This window comes from Gadus macrocephalus, chromosome 9 (genome assembly GCF_031168955.1).
Source record: "Gadus macrocephalus chromosome 9, ASM3116895v1".
Classification (NCBI taxonomy): domain Eukaryota; kingdom Metazoa; phylum Chordata; class Actinopteri; order Gadiformes; family Gadidae; genus Gadus; species Gadus macrocephalus.
Window position 1 is genome coordinate 3,367,914 of NC_082390.1, and position 22,034 is coordinate 3,389,947.

The following is a 22,034-nucleotide window of genomic DNA, read 5'->3' on the forward strand; positions in this document are numbered from 1 at the left end:
TGTGAGAAGATGCTGAATTGTAGCGTTATAAGGGTCGTGAGAGACGCAATTTCCGGTCTCTTTCTTTCTCAGAGCAGTATGGGCCAGAAAATAGTTTCTGGAGCGAGAATAGTAATACATGTCAAGAACAACAACAACAACGAAAAAGGAAAGACTTATGTGATTGTGTTTTTTTAGGATTTTGAAAAGGAGATAGCCAAAAGATTGAACGGAAACGGATATGCCTTTATAAGTAGTCCACCCACCTCTAGCCGCTAGACCCATGTTACTGAAAGCCCCGCCCCCCGCTCTCTGGCCAATAACGCTCATTTGGAGCATACCGTTCCATGCGTTCCGTCGTGAGATGAGAACGCTTGGGAACGAGGTTACCGAGAGTCTTCCAGCAGCACTTCAACTGACCAGCGAGCTAACGCAAACAAGCAAGCAGTCGGGGTTGTGTATGTGTCTCTGCTCCTACAGCGCTGCATATTCCCGTGCAAACCCGCTTTCACTTTTACAATTGTTTTATTTCTTCATTAGTAGCCACATAATACTTCAAAACTGAAGTTGTCTTGTTAAAGGTAAGGTCATTTTTCGTGATTAAACCCGAGACGCTGTTTTTCCTCCAAAATGGCTGCTACTAGTTAGCTGAAGAACGGGCGACGATCGGCTTTTGCTGCCGATAGCTTGCTAGCTCGCTTCATCGAGCTTGTCTGTTTTCAGCGTAGTTTCAGTGAGAAGATGGCGTCGCAGCGATGCTATCTAACGTTACCCTTCACACTGCTCTCGTTGTCGGCGAGGCACTATGAAGTACCACATTAATTGACTGACACGGTCACTGTAGTTGGGGGCGAACCGACCTGAAGTAATCCATCACTAGTGAGCTGAACACAACCGGGCAGCCGTTGACGCTCTTCGCCGTGCCCTCTTTTACTGCATAACGGTGAAACAGGCTTACCGATTGGTATCAAATAGATCTCGGTGCTGAAACTATCAACGCACCCCACCAAAAAAAAAGACGCTGATCGCTTTACCAGGCAATTCTTTTCTATTGACGGCAAGTGGAACTAAATTATCTCTCAGGTCTATGCCCAAATGTCGTGACGTCTGCAGCATCCTCTTCAGCTAATTAGCTAGCAAGTGACGTTAGCCCGTTAGCCAGTCTGCGATGGCTTTGTTGCAGATTCACCAAGGCCGACCGCCGATCATCATTTCACGTCAAATATATATGTGGCTCATGCATTGCCTCTGACCTCGTCTCACTTAAGGCTAAAGTTACATTATTATGGAGCATAGGAAAAAATAACAAGCCTTGGCGATTGACTACTGCGTCACATGTGCATGTTTCAGTATAATTTAATATGAGCAATGGCTGCATTTTGGACTGTGAATGTGCTTGTGTATGGCGAGCGTCCAGTGGTTACAAATTCGTTGTCTTTTCTCCCACAGCACCGCTTTCCCCTCCATCCCCCGTTATTCTTATTCTTTTGAAGATTCCTTGTTGTCAAGCCGCCAAAGTGGAGAGTGTGATTGCAGAAGGGGGTGCTTCTCGTTTCAGGTAATGCAACTTGGATCATGTGTACCTTGTCTCTGCTAGCATGTATGAGCATTGGTAGGGAAGGAATTTCCTGTCCTCACAAAAAAGCAGGATGTGCGATACATCAAAATGGGCGTTGAATCACACTCTGGGAAAACAGCACAATGGGTAATTGGGGAAGAAACATGTAGCCTCTTAAACGATGTGTTCACAATAGCACTTTTCATGGGCTAAGCAGACTTACAGCTTGTGTTGCTATATCGTATAGTGAGTGGGATGTCTACTGGTCTCAGTGAAGCCCATGGCTCTTTATTTTGTGTTAAGAAAATAATTGTCTCAGTTGTCATTCAATATATAACCGATGATATTGACATGTTTTCAGATTTTAACATGTGTGAAATTAAACTCCTGTTTCCATAACTATTGACAATGTACTGCATGCAGACATTCGGAAGATTAGTTCCTTGGTCTTGAGATACTAGTATGCAACAGACATCTTCTAAATGCATGGTTCCATAACGAAGTAAGCATCCTTCTTGTGGCGTTCATTGTATGCTTTACACTTTTTATTGATTTTAAATGCTATTGGTGGCCTAGGCATGCATGTGCCATTACATACCGGTAAAGGTTCAACATCATTATGAGGCTAGTCCCATTTAGCATCAGGGATGACCTGAATCACAACATGCAACCTAAACATGAAAGACTATTTATGATCTGTTCAGCAAAAGGTGGATGTATGTATCTGCCCAACCACATTCCTGTACACATTTGTTTCACTCTACTTAAAATAGTTTGGACGTTTCAACTTGCATGCTGAGTAAGTATTTACACTGTGCTGTAGACAATCAGACTGTGGACCTCGAGGATTTTGAACAATGCTATTTTTAGAAAAAGCACTTCCAACAATTGACAGAAACGGCATCACAAGTGGCGTTCTGACTGCTGCGCTCTCTCTGTTGCCGCTCTCTACTGAATCACTCCATTATAGTTTCATCCTGGGTTGTCCTGGTAATTTAGGTTCTCGTCACCATGATAGTTTTGCTAATGTCGGCAGCAGAGTTCCAGACTATAGGGAGGGTGAAACTAATGCATTCCTCGTCGCAGCATGATGGTTGAATATCAATCTTCCACAAACATTAATGCCTCTCCCGATATACGTCAATTTGTATTACCAAGTGTGAGGCACTTGTGTCTAATTGGTTCTCCGTACAAAACCATGTGCTTTCGCGCAGTAAAAACAAGGGATATTAACAACATGGATATTACGAATAAGGAGACCTTATGCGAGAAAGAGATAAAGGATCAGCTTATAAAGCACTAGTTCTGTGTCGTCTGCGTGACTCTCACTGACTGTACCCTATCTATAATTGATGTTGCTGTAAATAAAGCCAGACTGTCACCACGGCAACGTAGGCTTTGGGAAGGGCGGCTGCGCAGGTAGCGCTCAGTGCAGCGGACCCAAGTCTTCTTGGGATCCTGGCTCATATTGGTACAACGTGAGCTCTCCGTGACGGATGAAGCCCGAGTGTCCCAAGGTGGCGGCACAGAGTGGTTCACGTGTACCTGGTGGGAGGTCCCACGTGGTGCACTTGTTCGGTGAACTGAGTGTCCCTTTGCCCTGTGTCCCTGTGTGTGTTGTCCCAGTGCTTCTTCGGGGGGAGGAGGTGGTAGGAGTGCACCTCAGCACTATCCCAAGACTGTCGGCAACAGGTGCGTCTCCCGGCACTTTAGCACAAACACAACAGTAAAGAACTACGATGCATGTTGTCGTGCTATGTCCCCCAGCTCGTGGCATCAGTTGCTTTTGAGGCGGGGCATAGTTGGTTAAAGACTGATAGGACCACACTACCGGGGTCAACATCATGGCGTTAAATGGCTACACTGGTTAGTGGTTACTGCGTGTTCTCTGCCAATTAGCAGAACTAGAGGGCACTTTGCTATGCTCACTAGCGTAGCGGCTATGCTGACCACACAGTAGGCCTAAACGACAAGGCTACGGAGGAGTGGAATTGAAAGGACAGATAATATTAAATGAATGAACCGGTTTTCTCCTGAGAAAATGCACTGTTTATGCCTTGATTCTGAAACGAGGTGTTTTTGTGCCTATCCGAACAATGAAGCTGTTCATTTGCACACAAATAAAAAAGAGACGGATGTATCGGTACTTGGATGGCGTAAATCAAATTCTGTTTGCGTTCCTTCATTTTTTAATAATTAATTCCAATGAATTTTTGGCCAGACCATTTAAGTATTTATTCATTGAGTATGTCTTCGGAGAAGTCCAAAGGCCACATCTCTACATCTAAATAAAAATGCTGCCTTTCAATCTTAATGGCATGCCAAAGGCGATGTTGGCATATTATCCATTCAGGAAAGCAAGTCATCCTGACTTGCATCTCCAATGCTCATAATGCCGCTGGCTTTAGATGAGAGATAAGTTGCAGCCATAATTAGTTAAGCTACATGAGTTTATTACACATTTGTGTGTCGTTTTCCTTGGGTACCAAGTTCTGGCATACCAGTAGTTTGCATTTATGTCATTTGCCAGTTTCTTAAACTGTGAATGTTCAAGCAAACCAAGGATTCCTTTATTGAGAACCATAGGTTTACGGCGGTTACACAATATTTTTAGAAATGAGCGGCAACCATCGATCCGAGCCAGTGGACAGAAAGACGTCAATGTGTAGTGACGTCATACTCAATCTGCCTTTTGTGTGTTTGTGCAGCGAGTTCCTGGGGAAAACCCCAGGGCAAAGCGTACAGAAATGGGTTCCTTCACGAAGCACTAGACGAGATGCCAACTCCAGCAACGAAAAAGAGCGACACGATGCAATCTTCAGGAAAGTGAGGGGGTAAGTGATGGAATCTACACACTATACCAAAGGCATTTCCAAGACGGGTGCGTCATAAATAAGAACTGGGGATGCACCCATTCTGTTTTTCTCAGACCAAGTACAAGTACGTTCATTTGTGTTCTTCTTGGAGGAGTATTGGTATTGCTGCATCCATAATTATAACTCAAAACCGGTTTCTGGCAAGTGTCCTAGTGAAACGGAATGTTTCACTAGGACACATGGAATTTCTGGCAGTGCCATTGCCAAATATGGGCAGTCAAGCTTGCCCTTATCAAACATTGGCGCCTTCATGGTCAGCAGCAACAATGTATTTTCTTTCTAAGAACAACACTGATTTGGATACTGAAACCATTGGACTCATTAAAATGGGCACTCTTGTGGATCTGAAGCATTTGCTTGGATTTCTGTTCATCTTTCAATTCTGCCAAATTATCTTAAATTTTCTACATTTGACAATGCAAAGCATCAACCTGAAGTTCTCTCCAATTAACGAGGGGGTTATACAGCCACCAGCAAACAAGTTCAGTGTTCAGAACCAAGCTGATCTTTACCGTTGTCTGACGCATGCGTCTCTTCTCCCCCAGCATACTAAACAAGCTCACGCCTGATAAGTTTGACAAGCTATGCCTTGAGCTCCTGAACGTGGGCGTAGATTCTAAACTCGTCCTTAAAGGAGTCATCTTGCTGGTAAGCGGCCTTATGCTTTTCTACACTTTAAGTGTTTGCTTTGAAATGTCTGCCTCCACCTGGCCACGCTAGTTCACCGGTCACTGGAGCGAACGTATTCCCTTTTCAGTGATTTAACTCTGATCTCTCTCTCTCTTTCATCTGCATCCCTCAGATTGTAGACAAAGCACTAGAAGAGCCAAAGTATAGCTCGCTCTATGCTCAGCTATGTCTGCGCTTGGCAGAGGACGCACCAAACTTTGATGGCCCATCACCGGACATCCAGTCAACCCAAAAGCAAAGCACAGTGAGTCCTGGCAGAAGAACGCTTACCATTTTGGCCTCCTTTTCTCTCACTTATACCAGAGCAATATCTGAATTGTGCTTTTCTAGATTAAGGAATATCGTCAAACCAGTTCATTGAACACTTAAGGTTCTTTCATTGTGACTCAATGGATCCACAATGAAAGAAACACCAGTGTACATTTCTTTCTTCAATAAAGACTGATCTTTGTTGTCATTCTCCTCTTCTCCTTTAGACCTTCAGAAGGCTGCTGATTTCCAAGCTTCAAGATGAATTTGAAAACCGCGCCAGAAATGTTGAGCGTGAGTAACAACAACCACCTTCCTTAATACCCTGACAACATCTCGGTACTGATCACAACCCCTACTGCCTGCTAGGGCTTTGACTTTTGCCAAAAAAAATCATATTCAAAGTTTGTTTTATTAATATTAATATTCGAATGTATTCGAAGATTTATTAATAATATTTTGACCATTAAATGCCTTCAGTAAGACCTGGATTGGGCTTCGCGAGGTTTGTTTACCGCGTTGCCATGGTTACCGGTCTTGTGTTCCAACGGTTTATTAGGTTTCTAATAAATCGCTGTCTAATCAATACTTCATTCACTGCCTCTTCCGTGGTCATTACAATATAATGAATAGACTGCGTCGGGTTCTCCGACATCTCTCCCTCTTGGCCTGCCCATAACAGGTTCGAATATTAAGGGCTGCCTAATATTCCTTAGAATTTTGATTTATTTTTTGATATTCGAATAACGAAGTTCGGAGTCAAAGCCCTACTGCCTGCTAACGTCCAGCCCTCCCTCATCTCGGTACTGATCAGAACCCCTACTGCCTGCTAACGTCCTGCCCTCCCTCATCTCGGTACTGATCACAACCCCTGCTGCCTGCTAACGTCCTGCCCTCTCTCCACAGTTTATGACAAACATGACAACCCGCTTACTTCTGAGGAAGAGGAGCAGCGGGCCATCGCCAAGATCAAAATGCTTGGCAACATTAAATTCATCGGGGAACTTGGCAAGCTGGACCTCATCCATGAATCTATCCTTCATAAGTGCATCAAAACAGTACGTCTGCTCCCATTTCATCTGGCGTTTTTTCATGAAGCGGTATAAAACAAGTGACTGTAAAACGGTCGGTGCATACTGATGTTCACATTAAAGACCTGGTTTTAACATAACCCGCTAATGACGGTGTCTATCATTATGTATAGTTAGAAACGCTAAAGATACCTCGGCTATTAGCACATGCCATGCTGTTAAGGCACTGAATTTTTATAGCAAAGACATCTGGGAAAGTCATAGACAGTAATAGTCACAGTCAGACATCTTTGGTTGTAACGCGTAAGATCCTCATCACAGTCTTGCATAAGCGCCTAATAAGGCAGTGTAGCGGCATCGCGCAGATGTCCATCCTTGTGCATAGCCAGTGATGCTCCAGACAACCCCATTTCCTTGATTCCCTAACGTGGGCGTGCCTTTGTTGTCTTCCTCTTCTGTCCGCAGCTTCTGGAAAAGAAGAAGAGAGTCCAGCTCAAGGATATGGGGGAAGATCTGGAGTGCCTCTGTCAGATAATGAGGACGGTAGGGCCGAGGCTCGACCATGAGAAAGCCAAGGTAGGCAGCCCCCCCCCCACCACCTCCCCGGTTCAACCCCCCAGCACTGAGGGAGGCTGCGTAGCCTCCGTGTTTCATACAGTTGCTCCTTCCAAGCAAATGGGTCCCGTTTCCAATGTCGCTCAAGTAATCCGTTGTAGTTTGTGAAAACTGAAAGGTAAATGCATGTCTGTCCTCTTGAGGTTAGAGCTTGAGATCAGTCGTGTGGCCGCGGTCGCTGGCTTCCCTCCAGCCAGGGCCAGTGTTAACGCAGTCCCTCCTCTGTGTCTGTACATTAAGGCTGCCCCCCCCCCCCCCCCCGAACCCACACTAACACTCTCTCATCCACTCCTCCACAGTCTTTAATGGGTCAGTACTTTGGCCGTATGCTGTCCTTAATGAACAACAAGGAGTTGCCTGCCAGGATCCGGTTCCTGCTGCAGGACACCATGGAGCTGCGAGAAAACAACTGGATTCCCCGCAAGGCCTTCATCGACAACGGACCAAAGACCATCCACCAGATCCGTCAGGAAGCAGTGAAAGTGAGTGAGCTTAAAGGCCTTTTTTATGGTCCCACGCTCCCGCAACGCAGTGACCACGCAGACGCTTCGACGCAGTCGTGAACGTTTATGGTTCTGCGTCGGGTTTTAGTTAGCGGACCAATCGCAGCCCTTGTTGCTGCGGTGCCTCGATGGAAGGTACCGATTTTTTTTGATGCGCACGTCCGGCCCTTGCGGTGGACGCAAGGAGGGTCTGTGAGGACGTAAGGGGACGGTAACCCGCTTGCGTTGCGTGTAGGTGGAACCATAAAGACCCCTTAAGGCCGCCGCTTGGGTGTACATCCTAGGTGCAGAGTGAACCAGGGCAAGCGGCACTGGGTGTAGATATATATATATACCCGCCGTTAACAAACAACTGATGAAATAGGATACCCCGACGCAGTAAGAATTGTAAAAACAAGAATACAGTCCAGCTTAAATGCTGCTCTCTTTAGGATACTTCTCTGTATAACACTGAAGGATTATCACATAATTGGTTGAACAGAAATATGTGATATAATATATGGGGGCCTCACATTTAAGTGTGACTGTGTGTTGTTGTACTTGTATTATAAAGATCCATGCCACTCGAACATGATATTTTCAATGTACTATACTTTAAAAAAAAATTGTCGTGTGTGTGTGTCTGTATGTATAGGATTTGGGTGTCTTCATTCCAGCACCCATGTCTCACGGGATGAGGATGGAATTCTTCCTGGAAGGCCCCTTCATGCCCAACCGGATGAAATTAGACAGGGAGACTCTTGGAGGATTGGCGGAAATGTTTGGACAGATGCCAGGTACATGGCTCCCTCCTGTGTCTTAGTGGGTCTGTGTTCGTGGTTAATGACGTTAAAGGAAATGTGGGCTTCCTGTCGAAAGCCCCTTTTACACATGCATGCTGTCCCTGTAATACTCCGGGATATTTCCTGCATGGTTTCATGTATAAATGGGAACAGTAAAATACATTTCTGAAAATCAAATTTTCCGAAGACGGCTGTATTGTAAATGAAAGCCGGAACTTTAAGAATTATGTCCGTCTGATGTAAGATTCTTTCTCGTGGAGCAAGCGGCTGGCACCCATAAGTGTTGCAAAACTGCCCTCTGCTTGACAGCCCCTTGGGACATGAACTCTGACATTGCTATGCAATGTGTGATAGGGAGCAAGACTGATGTGTTACAGGACGTTGCTGCATGTGTGAAAAGGGAAAATCACTAGCAGTTAGGGCTGAACGATTTGGGGAAATAATCTAATTGCGATTATTTTGACCAATATTGCGATTGCTTTAAATGTATTAATGTATTAATGACCAACACAACATTGGAAGCGGTCAATATAAAAACTGCTCTTTCATTTAGGCCAAGCCTATGTGTTGAGAATAATTTATATTATAAACTTCTTTATTTAACTATTGAATTTTAAAATAAAAATAAAAATTAATGAAAAGTACTGATTTCCAGTCAGTAACGGTAACAAATAATCATTTAAAAAATATATATAAAATTCGCAGCCTTTGCAATTTGCATATTGCGGTCTATTACATCGTGATTTCGAATTGAATTCCATTAATCCTTCAGCCCTACTAGCAGTGCCGGAAATGTTATGGCAGTGATTGACCGGGAGCTGCGTGAAAGGGGCTACACTAAAGACCCGTGTGTCTCCTGGTCTCTCCAGGCGGTGGGATCGGGACCGGGCCGGGGGTCATTCAGGACCGGTACTCTCCCACCATGGGGCGCCATCGAAGCAACCCGCTCTTCAACGGCCACAGTGGCCACAGCACCCCTCCGCCGCAGTCTCAGTTCGACATGGGGGCCAAGTCTTTTGTCAAGTCTAACCAGGTGCCCCGTCTACCTTTACCCCCCCCCCCCCCCCCCCCCCCCTGTGTTGTGGTTCCTAGAGCTGGTTTTCTTCACATGGGATGTGCTTTGATACTCTGCTCCAAGTTTCATTGGATGCTTCGACCTTTTTTTTTTCCAGTGGTTTCTGATCAAGCGTCCGAGTCTTGGTAGTTTGCAGTTTTTATTTTTTACTCAAATCGAGAGTACACATTATTGGATCTCCACGCTTTTTATTCCTCTCTACCCGCTAACCCCAATGCGTATGGGTCTCTGTCGGTCAGGTTCAGAACCAGCATTTTCACAACCAGAACCACTTGGCCCAACAGCAGTCCCAGTCCAAGGACCTGGCGCCCCGCTTCAGCAAGAAAGGGCAGCCCACTGCAGACGAGGTACTCCCCAGCCCTGACCTCCTCCCCCCCCCCCCCCCCCCCCCCCCCACCACCCCCGCGTAGCCTGTGAACAAACTGAAGTAAGCATGGCGCAGCTCCAGTGTTTCTGGATAAGAAGCACCGTACAGGATAAACCCACCCCACGTTTCCACGCTGAATTCACCCGGTGGTGTTTATATTCATATCGAAACAGACGATACATATTTTAGATTAAATGGATTATTTTTTTAAGAAAAAATATTTTAGTCGATTCTTAAACCCAACGGCTCGTTGGAATCAGTTGAGAAATGTAAACGTTAAAGTGCTGTTGATCTGGAAAAAACGCTTCTCCATTTTACTTGTGTTTGTTTACGGGCCGGTCTTCACCTCTCCAATATGGCGTCGTTGACGTCCGACCCAGTGGCCAATGCGGCCTCAACGTACCAACACCTATGATGGCTACAACCACAGAAGTCATGGACAGTGATGATAAAAATCTGCGTTATTCGAAGGGTTGCTACCTGCAGTCAGTTCTATTTTTTACCTCTCCTCCACTTTTACCATCTCGCTCGCTCTCTCACCGACTCAATCTCTGCTGCCGTCATTCCCTCTTTGTTCTCGTTCTCCGTGCTGTACTCAGGCTGGCAGCTGGTCTTGCTGAATGCGACTATGAGGGAGGAGGGGTGTGACTTTCTTTGGCAGTTTAGACTAGGAACCGTTCCTCACGGTCCACCTAGACACTCGTCGTCGCCCTAGGGCCAGGCCCGGTGGCATCGCACCCCTAGTTCTCCAGATGGTTGTCTGTATATTAATGATGGACCAATGACGTGACAAAGTGCCACGTTATACCCACCACATCTATGTGTAAAGGCTCCTCTCCTTTCAAAAGATACATGAGCACGCATGCTGTTGTCAACACGTGTTGAAAAGAGAACAATGTAACGTCGATGAAGGATCCATCAAGTCGGGCTGGTGACATCGCGTGTATCTCGGGGTACCGTGGCGACAAGATGGCGACGGCGGGCGCCGTCTTGATGCCGACGTGTGTTCTAACGCTGCCCGTCGTTCTGCACCTCTTGTGTCCTGGAGCAGATCAGCTTGAGGCCGGCCCAGTCCTTCCAGCTGGTGCCCAAGCTCCAGCCCCAGTCGCCCGCCATGATCCCCCCCAGCGCCCAGCCCCCGCGCACCCAAACCCCCCCCCTGGGCCAGGTGAGACTCACTTCTAACCGGGGTCCGACCCTCGATGAGTCTAGCCTTACAAGCCTTTTCGAAAATCTGCCCCATGTGACATCCCTAGTGGGCGTGTCCACCTAGATCTGTGCTGGATAGATGAGCAACATTTACTTCAGTCCACTGGGTAGGACTGGTAGACTGCTCTATCCAGCACAGATCTAGGTGGACACGCCCACTAGTGATGTCATATGGGGCAGATTTTCCAAACGGCTTGTAAGGCTAATCGCACTCACACATGATGGCATAATATGTCCCCTTTTAGATACATTTTTTTTAATACATCGATAGTCGCGGCGGGGCCCTACTGTTGATAAGGCCTTAGCCATACAGTGCTGGGGGGAAAATGCTGCGAGGGACTAACGGTGATCGGGCCTCTCCCCAGCCTCCACAGCTCGGCCTGAAGACCAACCCCCCGCCCATCCAGGAGAAACCCCAGAAGATCAGCAAGAAGCCTCCGCCCACAAAGGAGGAGCTGATGAAGATGACGGTACGCTCCGCTCCTCGTCAGCGCCACTTGTAGCACAGTCGGGCTCTTCACGGGGCCCTCCATAGTGTCTGGGAACAGGGGTTTATTGTACTCCACACAGGGCAGGACCACTGCTTCAGAACAGTGTTTTCACCCCCACAAGGGGATTCTGCTGTTGAACATAAGAGGCCATTTCAAACGTGTGTGTGTGTGTCAAATGTTTCCCTTTTTTATCCGATTAATCGAAAAAAGAATCGACCGATTAATCGATGACTATGAATTCAGTAACATACGCGTCCCAACAAGCTCAGTTCGAGGCCCGGTTGATTGACGTTCCCGCCCTCCCCAGGAGACCATCATGGCGGACTACCTGAACACCAAGAGCCTGGCTGACGCGGCCGGCGGCGTGCGCGACATGAAGGCGCCCAAGCACTTCCTGCCCGAGATGCTGAGCAAGATGATGGTGTGCTCCCTGGACCGGCCGGACGAGGACCGCGAGCACGTCAGCACGCTGATCCACGCCCTGCGCGCCGACGGCCTGATCACCGCAGAGAACTTCATGCAGGTACGCCCCCCCCCCCCATCCCCCGTCCCCCCGGTCGCTTCAGGTGCCCACCGACCGCAGACGACCTATGCGAACGCACGCACACGCACACACGCCTTCCTACCTGTGAGCCTGTTGTACTGCTTTCTCTTTAGACATCACTTTCCTGTCTCTACCGCTGTCGCCGTCTTCTCTGTCCATTGTAAGGATTTAAACGATCCATTCACTTATTTTAAACGAATGGTAGGCAACCTAGTTTAGTTGATATTAATGCGTCGTTAAAGATGCATTATAATTGGTGTTTATTACTAGAATTGGTACCCTCTCATAGGTCCACTCGGATCCACTGCTCCCTTTCTCCCGCTGCCCCCTGCAGCACGTAACGCAGACACAGAAACCAACGAAGACGCATCATTAACGACGCACATTGACCACCAAATAGACAGAACGCAACCAACAGAAACAGGGATGTCTGTTTTTAAATGACTATTATCTATCATTTATTCAGGTTCCAGTCATTTGCACAATGAATGACAGTGGTGACCCCCTTTTTACAAAAGTTTTTTGCAAACATGTGACCAATAAAAAACGTTGAACTTTTTGAACTTTGAAGCACACAACTGACAGGACCCACCGTCGGGAGGTTCTTCCGACAGGAAGACACATCATCATTCCGGTTGGGCTCACCCGCTCCGTCTCGCCCCCCCCCCCCCCCCCCCCCCCCCCCCCCCCCCCCCCCGCAGGCCTTCCTCAGCGTGCTGGACCAGTGCCCCAAGATCGAGGTGGACACGCCGCTGGTCAAGTCCTACCTGGCCCAGTTTGCGGCGCGGGCGGTGATGGGCGAGCTGGTGAACATGGCGGAGCTGGCCCATCCGCTGGAGAACGGCACGCACTTCCCGCTGTTCCTGCTGTGCCTGCAGCAGATGGCCAAGCTGAAGGACCGCGAGTGGCTCACCGACCTCTTCCAGCACAGCAAGGTCAACATGCAGAAGATGCTCCCCGGTACGGCGCCCCCCCCCCCCCCCGTGATAACCCAATGACCGTGAACCACCGTACGAATACTGCACAAAGTACTCTCAAGGGGACGTATGATACCACCGGGTGTGAGCGTGATTAACCGTTGCAAGCCGTTTTGAAAATCAGCCTCTTATGACATCACGAGTGGGCGTGTCCACCTAGATGTATGACGGAGAGACGAGCAACGTTTGCTTCAGTCCACTGGGTAGGCTGGTAGGCTGATCTATCCAGCACACATCTAGGTGGACACGCCCACTTGTGATGTCAGAAGAGGCAGACTTTCAAAACGGCTGATCACACTCGCACCTGGTGGTGTAATATGTCACCTTCAGGTGAAGCCTCGAAAGAGGGTTAAGATGATTAGATCGCCAGGATCGCTTCAGACTTTTATTATTTTCTCAGTACTTTCAGTAGCGAGGATCGTGTCTTTCAATCGTCCCTAATCCCCCAGACACTAACCCAACCCCCCCCCCCCCCCCCCCGGTGTTGTTTCAGAGATCGACCAGAACAAGGACCGCATGCTGGAGATCCTGGAGGGGAAGGGGCTCAGCTTCCTGTTCCCCCTGCTCAAGCTGGAGAAGGAGCTCCTGAAGCAGATCAAGGCGGACCCCTCTCCACAGTCCATCTACAAGTGGATCAAAGACAACATCTCCCCGCGGCTGCACACAGACAAGGGCTTCGTCAACATCCTCATGACCAGGTACCCCCCCCCCCCCCCCCCGCACTTGACCACCGCGTGTTGAAGAGCCGCGGCAGTCATGGCCACATCATGTGGACGCGTTACTATTTTCGAAACAACTGCGTTTGATTTAAAATCTGCTCGTTATGCGACCATAATGTGTGCACCCATCGCACCCCTAACCCTCAAAGGAAGGAGGGATCCCTTTTCCATTACGAGTTGTTCCTAGCTCTTATAGAGGGGGTGTCGTATGATATGAGCCCGTTAGACGACTGGAATTAAGGACTATACAATTAAAATGGACTGGAGGAATTTGACCCGACTGACGGCCCTGCCCCCTCCTCCTCTTCCTCTTCCCCCTCCTCTTCCTCTTCCCCCTCCTCTTCCTCTTCCCCCTCCTCCTCTTCCTCCTCCTCTTCCCCCTCTTCCTCTTCCTCTTCCCCCTCCTCCTCTTCCCCCTCCTCTTCCTCTTCCCCCTCCTCCTCTTCCTCTTCCCCCTCCTCCTCTTCCTCTTCCTCCTCTTCCTCTTCCCCCTCCTCCTCTTCCTCCTCCTCAGCTTCCTCCAGTACATTTCCCTGGAGCTGAGCGTGGCGGAGGGCGACGACCAGCTGTCGACCCCGAGCAAGGAGCAGCTGGAGCAGGAGAGGCTGCTGCTGCTGGCCTTCAAGCCCGTCATGCAGAAGTTCCTCCACGACCACACCCAGCTGCAGGTGGGGGCCCTGTACGCCCTGCAGGTCCACTGCAACGCCAGCGGCTTCCCCAAAGGTACGGGTCCAACACCCCCCCCTCCTCTGAACCTTTAGAGGTCACGTGACACCCCACCGGGTGTGAGTGTGATTAGCGGCCGTTACAAGCCGTTTTGAAAAGCGGCCTCTTATGACATCACAAATGGGCGTGTCCACCTGGATGCGTGCTGGGTAGGTCAGCCAACCCAGTGGACGGTGGCAAACGTTGCTCGACTCTGCCGTCACACATCTAGGTGGACACGCCCACGTGTGATGTCATAAGAGGCCGATTTTCAAAACGGCTCGTAGGGCTAATCACACTGGTGGGATGTCACGGGAGCTTAACGCATGAATGATGTGTCACTATGCAGTGTCGGTTTCCCCAGTCGCCGCATTATGACGCATCGGACGATAAAGACCACAGCACTTTTTTGTTGGGTTAAGATATTTACCGGGATGGCCGTTTTTTTCCGGGTGGTTTATCATCCATTCCTAAAATAAAGATTGTATTAATCTGACGTAGAATGGCTTTTGCTGGGGAGACGTTCGATTTGTGGTGGACGTGACCACACTCCTCATGTCCGACTGTGTCCGTCCACAGGCATGCTGCTGCGATACTTTGTCAACTTTTACGACATGGAAATCATTGAAGAAGAAGCCTTCCTCGCATGGAAAGAAGACATCACCCAAGAATTCCCTGGAAAAGGAAAAGCTTTGTTCCAGGTGAAAGCAAAATATTAATTATTGACCTTTTGGAAAAGGGGTAGGATTAAATAAGTTTTCAACTTCTTCATACTCCTTTCCAGGCGTATCAATTGAATATATGTTATATGCATTTTTATTTTTCTCTTTTGTGAAATAATTGAACATCGTTTTTTGTTGATTCTTTATGCATTTCGTTTTGTATTTTTGACGATTGATTTTGATTTGATGTGTCTGAAATAAATGTAATCAATTCAACGCTAATTCCCTCCTGGCGGGTGTATGAGAGATGAGCCCTTTCTTCATCACAGCTCGGTCCTGCAGTGTAAGACACGGCTCATCTGGAATGCACTGGGGCTCACTCAGTCCTCACGTCCTCTTTGTCGCCCCCTGCAGGTAAACCAGTGGCTCACCTGGCTGGAGACGGCCGAGGAGGAGGAGTCGGAGGACGACGCAGACTGATCAACCAATCAGAAGCGGGCATCGGAGTGAACCTCGTCCAGCTAGTACTCCACTCTGCCTCTCCCGTTGTATCGGGCTCTGTAAGCTTCATGTAACCACTTCCACGTGGCACTCGGCTGCTTGTGTAACGTGAAAAAAACCAGTAGAAAAACCAACGCATGTACGACAGTTTGTTACCACCTAAGACTGCTCCTTCTCTATGATACGCTAAGAACGGCATTCTGCTCATTGGATGATTTGCATTTGACCTCTGTCCCGATTTGGTCACATAAATTCTAAACCGTGACTCAATGTTGTAGTCTCTCTTGGTTTGGGCTTTTTTTTTTTGTCTCGTGTTGAATCAGAATCAGAAAGGATTTAGTTCCCAAGAAGGGTTTTACACCAACCAGGAATCAATTGAAATCAAAACATGGAACATTGGAATCATTGACTGTGCTATCCTTCCATTTCGTTCATTTTGAACTGTTTACTTGATTTGGCCTTTCCCTTAACGTTAAGTCACGGTTCCATTTAGGATTATGTTTCATTTTCCGTTGGGCCGTGAGCCTACAGCGAAAAGTAGGATGGGTTTTATGTCGCGTTATAATATGACGTGACTATGCCGGAATAAAAGCATTTTAGCGGAGCTATAGCACCAATCATAGTAACGACTATAATTTCTCCTACAGTCGCTAAATTAGAAGCTGGGGAAAGATATTTGATTTAAAGTGTCGTCTGTCGGTCACCCTGTGCTTTAACCTTTATTTTTATTATTTGTTCTTTTAAAGCAAAGTGCTCTTCGTAGACGCCCTAGATGATCCTGAGCAGCTTCCATTTGCGTTTCTATTTTGATTTCTCTCGCCCTCTCTCTGTTAGGCATCGATCAGCACTCTAGATACCCCCCCCAAGACCAGTGGTCCTCCTCCATTCTACACCTTAGAACTCGATCAAGTGTAATGGTAGACGCCGCCCTCATACTTCAGACGTCGCCTGTGTTTCTACCTCTTAGTTAGATGGGCTTTGGTATGGCTTCGTTTTCATCGTTTGTGTGTGCCGGGATGATGGCAACTGATCTTGGAGCTCCAACCAATCAGTGGATAGTATCTGGTCCATGACCCCTGGCTTCATTGCCCAATACGTTCAACTGAAGCTGACTTTTCTCCCGATGATGCTTCATGTGGTTTACAAAGTCTTAAAAGTATTTTAACACTCCGTTAAGTAGAAATTAACGGAGTGCTAGTGGTTGTGAGGGAGGTGGTTGAGAAGGTATTTTTTAATCGGGCAACTGCGTCGGCCGTGAACCTCTCGCACAGAACCTCTTCCTGAAAACATATTTTTCTTTTTAAGTGACCATGTGAATGTGGCCTCCTGGTATTTCTGTTCAAATGGAAACATGAAATAATTATGAATTTGTATTTCCCTTTTTATTTATTTTATTGGCAATCATAAAATGAACCAACGATCTGATCAATTAATTTATTTGACATTCCCCTTCTCGGAAAGAGAAACGGCGGAAAATTTGCTAAATCATGAGATGTCGACTTTGCCCCCGAATAGTTTGCAAGCGTTCTCACCAGCCATGCTTGTGGGTTTGGATCATGTTGTGGGGTGTTCATAAGAACTGTACATTTCTACTGCTTTAATATCAATAAAGTCCCTTACATGAGCACCATAACCTTTTCCCTTCTCTTTATTTCTCCTGTCGCTCATCTTAAATGGGTCATGCAACTTTTATGTATTTTCATAACAATGCTATCCAGCATAAAAAGGTCACCATCTGATACGACGTACTCAGGAAAAGTGATGGATTATTCAACAGGAACCAAACCACCCAACCACGTTCAACCAATAGAGGGAGTCGATACAAACCAAACCAGTTTTACCTTTCAATGACCTGTATCTCAAGTCACTTTTGATAAAAGCCTACCAATGAGTAAATGGTAACTAGTTACTTACTCTTCTAACAATCCTAAACACTGACCGGTGTTTCCGTGGTCTGTACTGATGTTTCATTCCGACTTTGTCATGACGCATCCTCGTCAAAAGTACACTTTTAAGTCGCACTGTGCCTCGTTATCCTCACTCGGTGTCAAAGGTTCTCCCCTGTCCACATGTCACTGTTCTACAACGGCCCGCTACCCCAGAGTGGCTCCGGCCCATGGACCAGGGAGGGGCGGTCTGGTCCGCATCACTCCTCGTCCGTTGGGATCCAGAAGTATTCCACGACCTTCCTGCCCCGTCGTGGGGGGGCCGAGTCGGGCCTCTCTCCTCCCATGACGGGCAGGTCGCCGAAGTGGGGGGGCCCGGGGTCCCTCCCCTGCTGGGGGGCAGACACCCTCAACATGGTTCTGGAGGGGTGGGGGGGGGGGGGGCATATACCTCGAATAAGCACTTGACCTCGGATAAAATGTATTCTTTTTTCAGCTTCATTATGATTTGCTTCAGTTTGATGAATTGGGACCAATCACTCACGTTTTAGATAAATGTTCACTTTAGACATTAATGTCTTCTCAAATTGTTAGCACTTGATATCGTCTAACGGTTAATGAAGACAACGGAATTACCCCCAAATATGTAGTATATAGTTTTGAGGTTTTAAGATTATCTTCAACGACTTGCTGTTAGAAACAAATTGTTATCAACTGTTATCGTCTAAAAGTTCAATGAAGACAGCGGAAATACCCCCAAATATCTAGTCTATAGTTTTGAGGTTTTAAGATAATCTTCAACCACATGTTGGTTGAAAAGGCTAGAAACTTGTTTTGCAAAGAAATATTGACGTGTCCGTGCGGTTGCCATGGGTTACCTGGAAGGGCTTCGGTCTGCATCCTCTGGATTGGGTTCAGGAGTTGAGATGTACACGGGGTCACCTTCCTGTGGGGTCACATGACAGGAAATTACTAGCAAAGTCAACACATATTTTGTTTCATCACATCCTGCACGTTTCCAGTGAATTAATACATGCAAAACAACAGGTGCAATACAAAAACAAGGGTGTATTAAAAGTCTTAAATGTCAGTGCAACAAATTTATTTTCTACTTAATTAAGAATTGTCGTTTATTTTCATCGAACTAGACATATATACGACAATTACAACCTAATGTTTAATGAACAAACTAAATGATATCATGAAAATGATTGTTTTCTTAAGGGGCCATTATAAATTAAACTGGCCCCTTTCACATATGCAAGAACTGGCTGGCTGTTAAAAAAACATAACATCTATATCATTATTATACAATAAAACAGCCAATATTTGGTTACATTACTTGTGAACTCCATTTGTAGATATGAATGTGCATACTGGTATGTCTTCTTACTAATCTGATCCCCGTCATGTCATACATGTTGTACACAACTATTTGTGTACAATATGGGCGGCAGTAGCTCAGGAGGTAGAGCGGGTAAGCTGGTATGCGCAAGTTTGCTAGTTCGGTCACTGAGCAAGGCACCTAACCCTATCTGCTCCAGACGAGATGGCTTTTGCCGTGCGTGGTTGACGCCGACATCGGTGTGTGAATGTGTGCATGAATGGGTGAATTTCAGGCAATATTGTAAACTGCTTTGGACAAAAGCTCTATACAAGTGCAGTGCACCATTTGGAAAACAAGTGCTCACCGTGAAATTCCTTGTGCTGCCGTTGGGGTTCTTCAGAATCTTGACCCGCTGGTCGCTCTCGGTCATGCAGAGGAAGTAGCTCTTAATGTTGGCTTGGCACTGGGGGTACAACAGAATAAACGTCTGACTACCGCTAAACACTGGAAGGCCTGCACTCATACACATCACAGTGATCACAGTGTCTACAATAGTGACCTTGTAAGATACTCGCCTGTCTCAAAGACCCTTTCCACTGTGGCGTCCTCGTAGGAAATCGCTCAGAGCGATGACCATGGGTCCTGTTAGAAGACTAGTGAACTGGTAAACCAGTGAAGATAAGTCTACTACGCATGCCCTGGTACCGGTTCGAGCAGACCCATCATGAGTGTGATGAGGGATAACTGTTTGTCCTACGGTGACACCTCTGTGAAAATGGTGTTTGTCACAATCAATCAATTACATAGAAACTTGGCCGTGCAGCATTTTGAACTTTTTTGTAGCTGCTCCGCTTTCGGTTGCATACTATTTATTGCTCTCAGCCTCACTTGTAAGTGGCTTTGGGTAAAGACATCTGCTTAATGTAAATTGGTCGTAAGTAACACAGGATTCACTTACAGAGTCCCTCTTGACATCGGAAAACAAACGCATTGACAAACACCTACACTCCAACAACTCTTTCGCCTCCTAGACTAAGGGGCGCCGACGATATATTTATGGAGGAATTGATCGTAGCCAGGCAAGCCGCCATCCCTTTCTGGTAAGGCGTCAGCAAACCTTTAGCGCCCGATCTGATCAATACATCCAACTCAGGATGAAACCACGAAACATTCAGCAGTTTTAGTATCAGTCCGAAGTGCATTACGGCAGCATTTCTTAAGCTCTTTGGCCCTGACCCCGTTATAGGTCCGATCGCAATGAATATCAGTCTGACCTTCACTGGGAAATAATTGATTTCCACATACAGTATGGGTACGGCCTTACGTCGAGCCAAAGAGATGTAATGACTAAGTGATGCTAATGCTCTCTTTGCTCTTGACGATTCCGGTCGGAAATAAAGCAAAAACATCTCTTCATTGATATTCCTTCAGTGCAAGTCAGTCTATTCCAGTTAAGGTTGGTTTGAAATTGACTCCTATACCGCCAAACCGATTCCGATGCAGTTAACAAGCCACCGATCTCCCTGACCCTTCATGTCCTACAGGGGGACCCCCATGTGGGGCTGGGCAATTAATTGAATATTGATTTCGATTTCGATTTTAGCGTCAAACGATCACAAAACTATAATATAATTGAGTTTTCAATTATTATTATTTTATTACAGCTGGATACATATCTGTACATTATTTTAGATTTGAACATTTTATATTTGACCATTTGGTGTATTTTTTTAAGGCGAAATTTACAAAGTTCTCATTTATAAAGTGTCTTTTGGGAGAGACATGCTGACAAAATGCATCATGTTTTCAAACACAAAAAATAAAAAAATAAAAATTGTGATTTCAATATTGACCAAAATAAGCGGGATTATGATTTTTTTCCATAATGGAGCAGCCCTACCCCCATGTGGGGTCCGGTCGCTCCAGAGGTGGTGGACCCCCTAAAGCAGGGGTGTCAAACAAAATAATTGTCACTCAGTATAACGACCGCATACGCGCATTCAAGTTAAAACCGTCACTCTGGGTGACGCAGCTATCTAGCGGTGACACCGACCATTTCCCATGCCTAACCGCTGTGCGTGCGACCGGACGTAATGCTGATATGGATCAATACAAAGACAAGATAACAGGATCGCTGCAGGAGCTCGAGCGGAGGTTTCTGGTCTTCAGTGAACTAGAGAAGGAATTTGCCGTTTTTCGCTCGCCATTTACTGTCAAGCCTTCTGACATGCCAGCTGACATCCAACTCGAGATAATTGACTTGCAGTCTGATACCAATATGAAGGAGAAATTTGCGTCGGTGGGCTTGGACACATTTGATCAATATCTCTTGCGAGGGTACCCCAAATTAACATCCCTGGTTGCCAAGGTTTTGTCCATGTTTGGGACTACCTATCTTTGTGAACAGGTGTTCTCTGTAATGAACCTGAATAAAACAAAGCACCGCTCAAGGTTAACAAACACACACTTGAATGACATTGTGAAATGTGCTGCTACTCAGGATTTGACACCTGATTTTGATCCACTCGTAAAGGCTAAAAGATGGCAAGTTTCAGAAGCCAGCAGCAGCATATAGACTGCAGTGAGAACAATTAAGTTAATCAGCAAGTAGGCCTAATTCTTGTGATGCTCTTTCAGAAATGTTTGTACTCTGAAGAATACAGATCTTTGAAAATAAGTTTACTTATAGGTTTCCTGTTAAAAGACAATGAATATTGTGCAGTATATCATTTTCAGCTTCAGTAGCCTACAAAACAGTTAGATCTGATGTAGCCTAGTCGCATTGCTCATGCACTGCTATATCTTTTATGTTTGTTTCTTTTATTTATACGTGCACATTTACATTTTCAAGGCAGTATGATAGCTTTCTTCACAGCAACAGAGAGTTTGTTTAGTGTGGTGAGTTGGTTCAGGTGTTCAGATGTAAAAATGTATTCTCTCAACTCTATAAATTAAACCAGTTGTTAATGAATGTGAAATGCATTTTATTTAAATTCCATTGGCCTATCTGTGAATAAATGTGTTGTGCTAATATAGATCCTTGTGATCTGTGATTACTGTATGTGGCCCCTGAACCAAAATGAGTTTGACACCCTGTCCCTAAAGCCTTACTGCTTTGTTCTGCCGCTGGGCCTTCAGGTCCTCCTGGGCCCTGAGGACGTCAGCCAGCCCCTGGTGCTTCTCCCTCCACCCCAGGCCCTCCTCCCGACGCTCCTGGCTCTCCTTCTCCACCCGCCGGCGCTCCTGCTGCGCCTCCTGCAGGGCCTGGGCGGCGGTGTCCCTCTGCCC

The 22,034-nt window shown here is 46.7% G+C and overlaps 2 protein-coding genes across 3 annotated transcripts in view; one reads left to right on the top strand and one right to left on the bottom strand.

The window, feature by feature from the left end:
- Window positions 1-280: 280 nt before the first annotated feature.
- On the top strand, window positions 281-15,803 carry LOC132464097 (eukaryotic translation initiation factor 4 gamma 2-like). Of its 2 annotated transcripts, XM_060060274.1 has the most exons (21): window positions 281-437; window positions 1,429-1,537; window positions 3,164-3,229; window positions 4,246-4,371; window positions 4,959-5,061; window positions 5,216-5,347; window positions 5,580-5,646; window positions 6,259-6,410; window positions 6,849-6,959; window positions 7,298-7,480; window positions 8,136-8,277; window positions 9,153-9,316; window positions 9,598-9,705; window positions 10,777-10,893; window positions 11,300-11,404; window positions 11,733-11,948; window positions 12,671-12,929; window positions 13,440-13,644; window positions 14,180-14,388; window positions 14,950-15,071; window positions 15,447-15,803. In XM_060060274.1, the coding sequence occupies exons 1-21, from the start codon at window positions 344-346 to the stop codon at window positions 15,510-15,512; spliced, it is 2,856 nt and encodes a 951-aa protein (XP_059916257.1). In that variant the 5' UTR covers window positions 281-343; the 3' UTR covers window positions 15,513-15,803. The 2 variants fall into 2 exon arrangements, with proteins under 2 accessions (XP_059916257.1, XP_059916258.1); XM_060060275.1 differs by lacking the exon at window positions 9,598-9,705.
- Window positions 15,804-16,776: 973 nt separating this feature from the next.
- LOC132464923 (uncharacterized) overlaps window positions 16,777-22,034 on the bottom strand; it is an 8,026-nt gene continuing 2,768 nt past the window's right edge. Inside the window, exons 2-5 of the mRNA XM_060061557.1 lie at window positions 21,858-22,028; window positions 19,111-19,209; window positions 18,298-18,365; window positions 16,777-17,839 (exon numbers count right to left, since the gene is read on the bottom strand). Coding sequence (XP_059917540.1) covers window positions 17,680-17,839; window positions 18,298-18,365; window positions 19,111-19,209; window positions 21,858-22,028 — 498 coding nt within the window. The 3' untranslated portion in view covers window positions 16,777-17,679. The remainder of the gene's footprint in view (window positions 17,840-18,297; window positions 18,366-19,110; window positions 19,210-21,857; window positions 22,029-22,034) is intronic.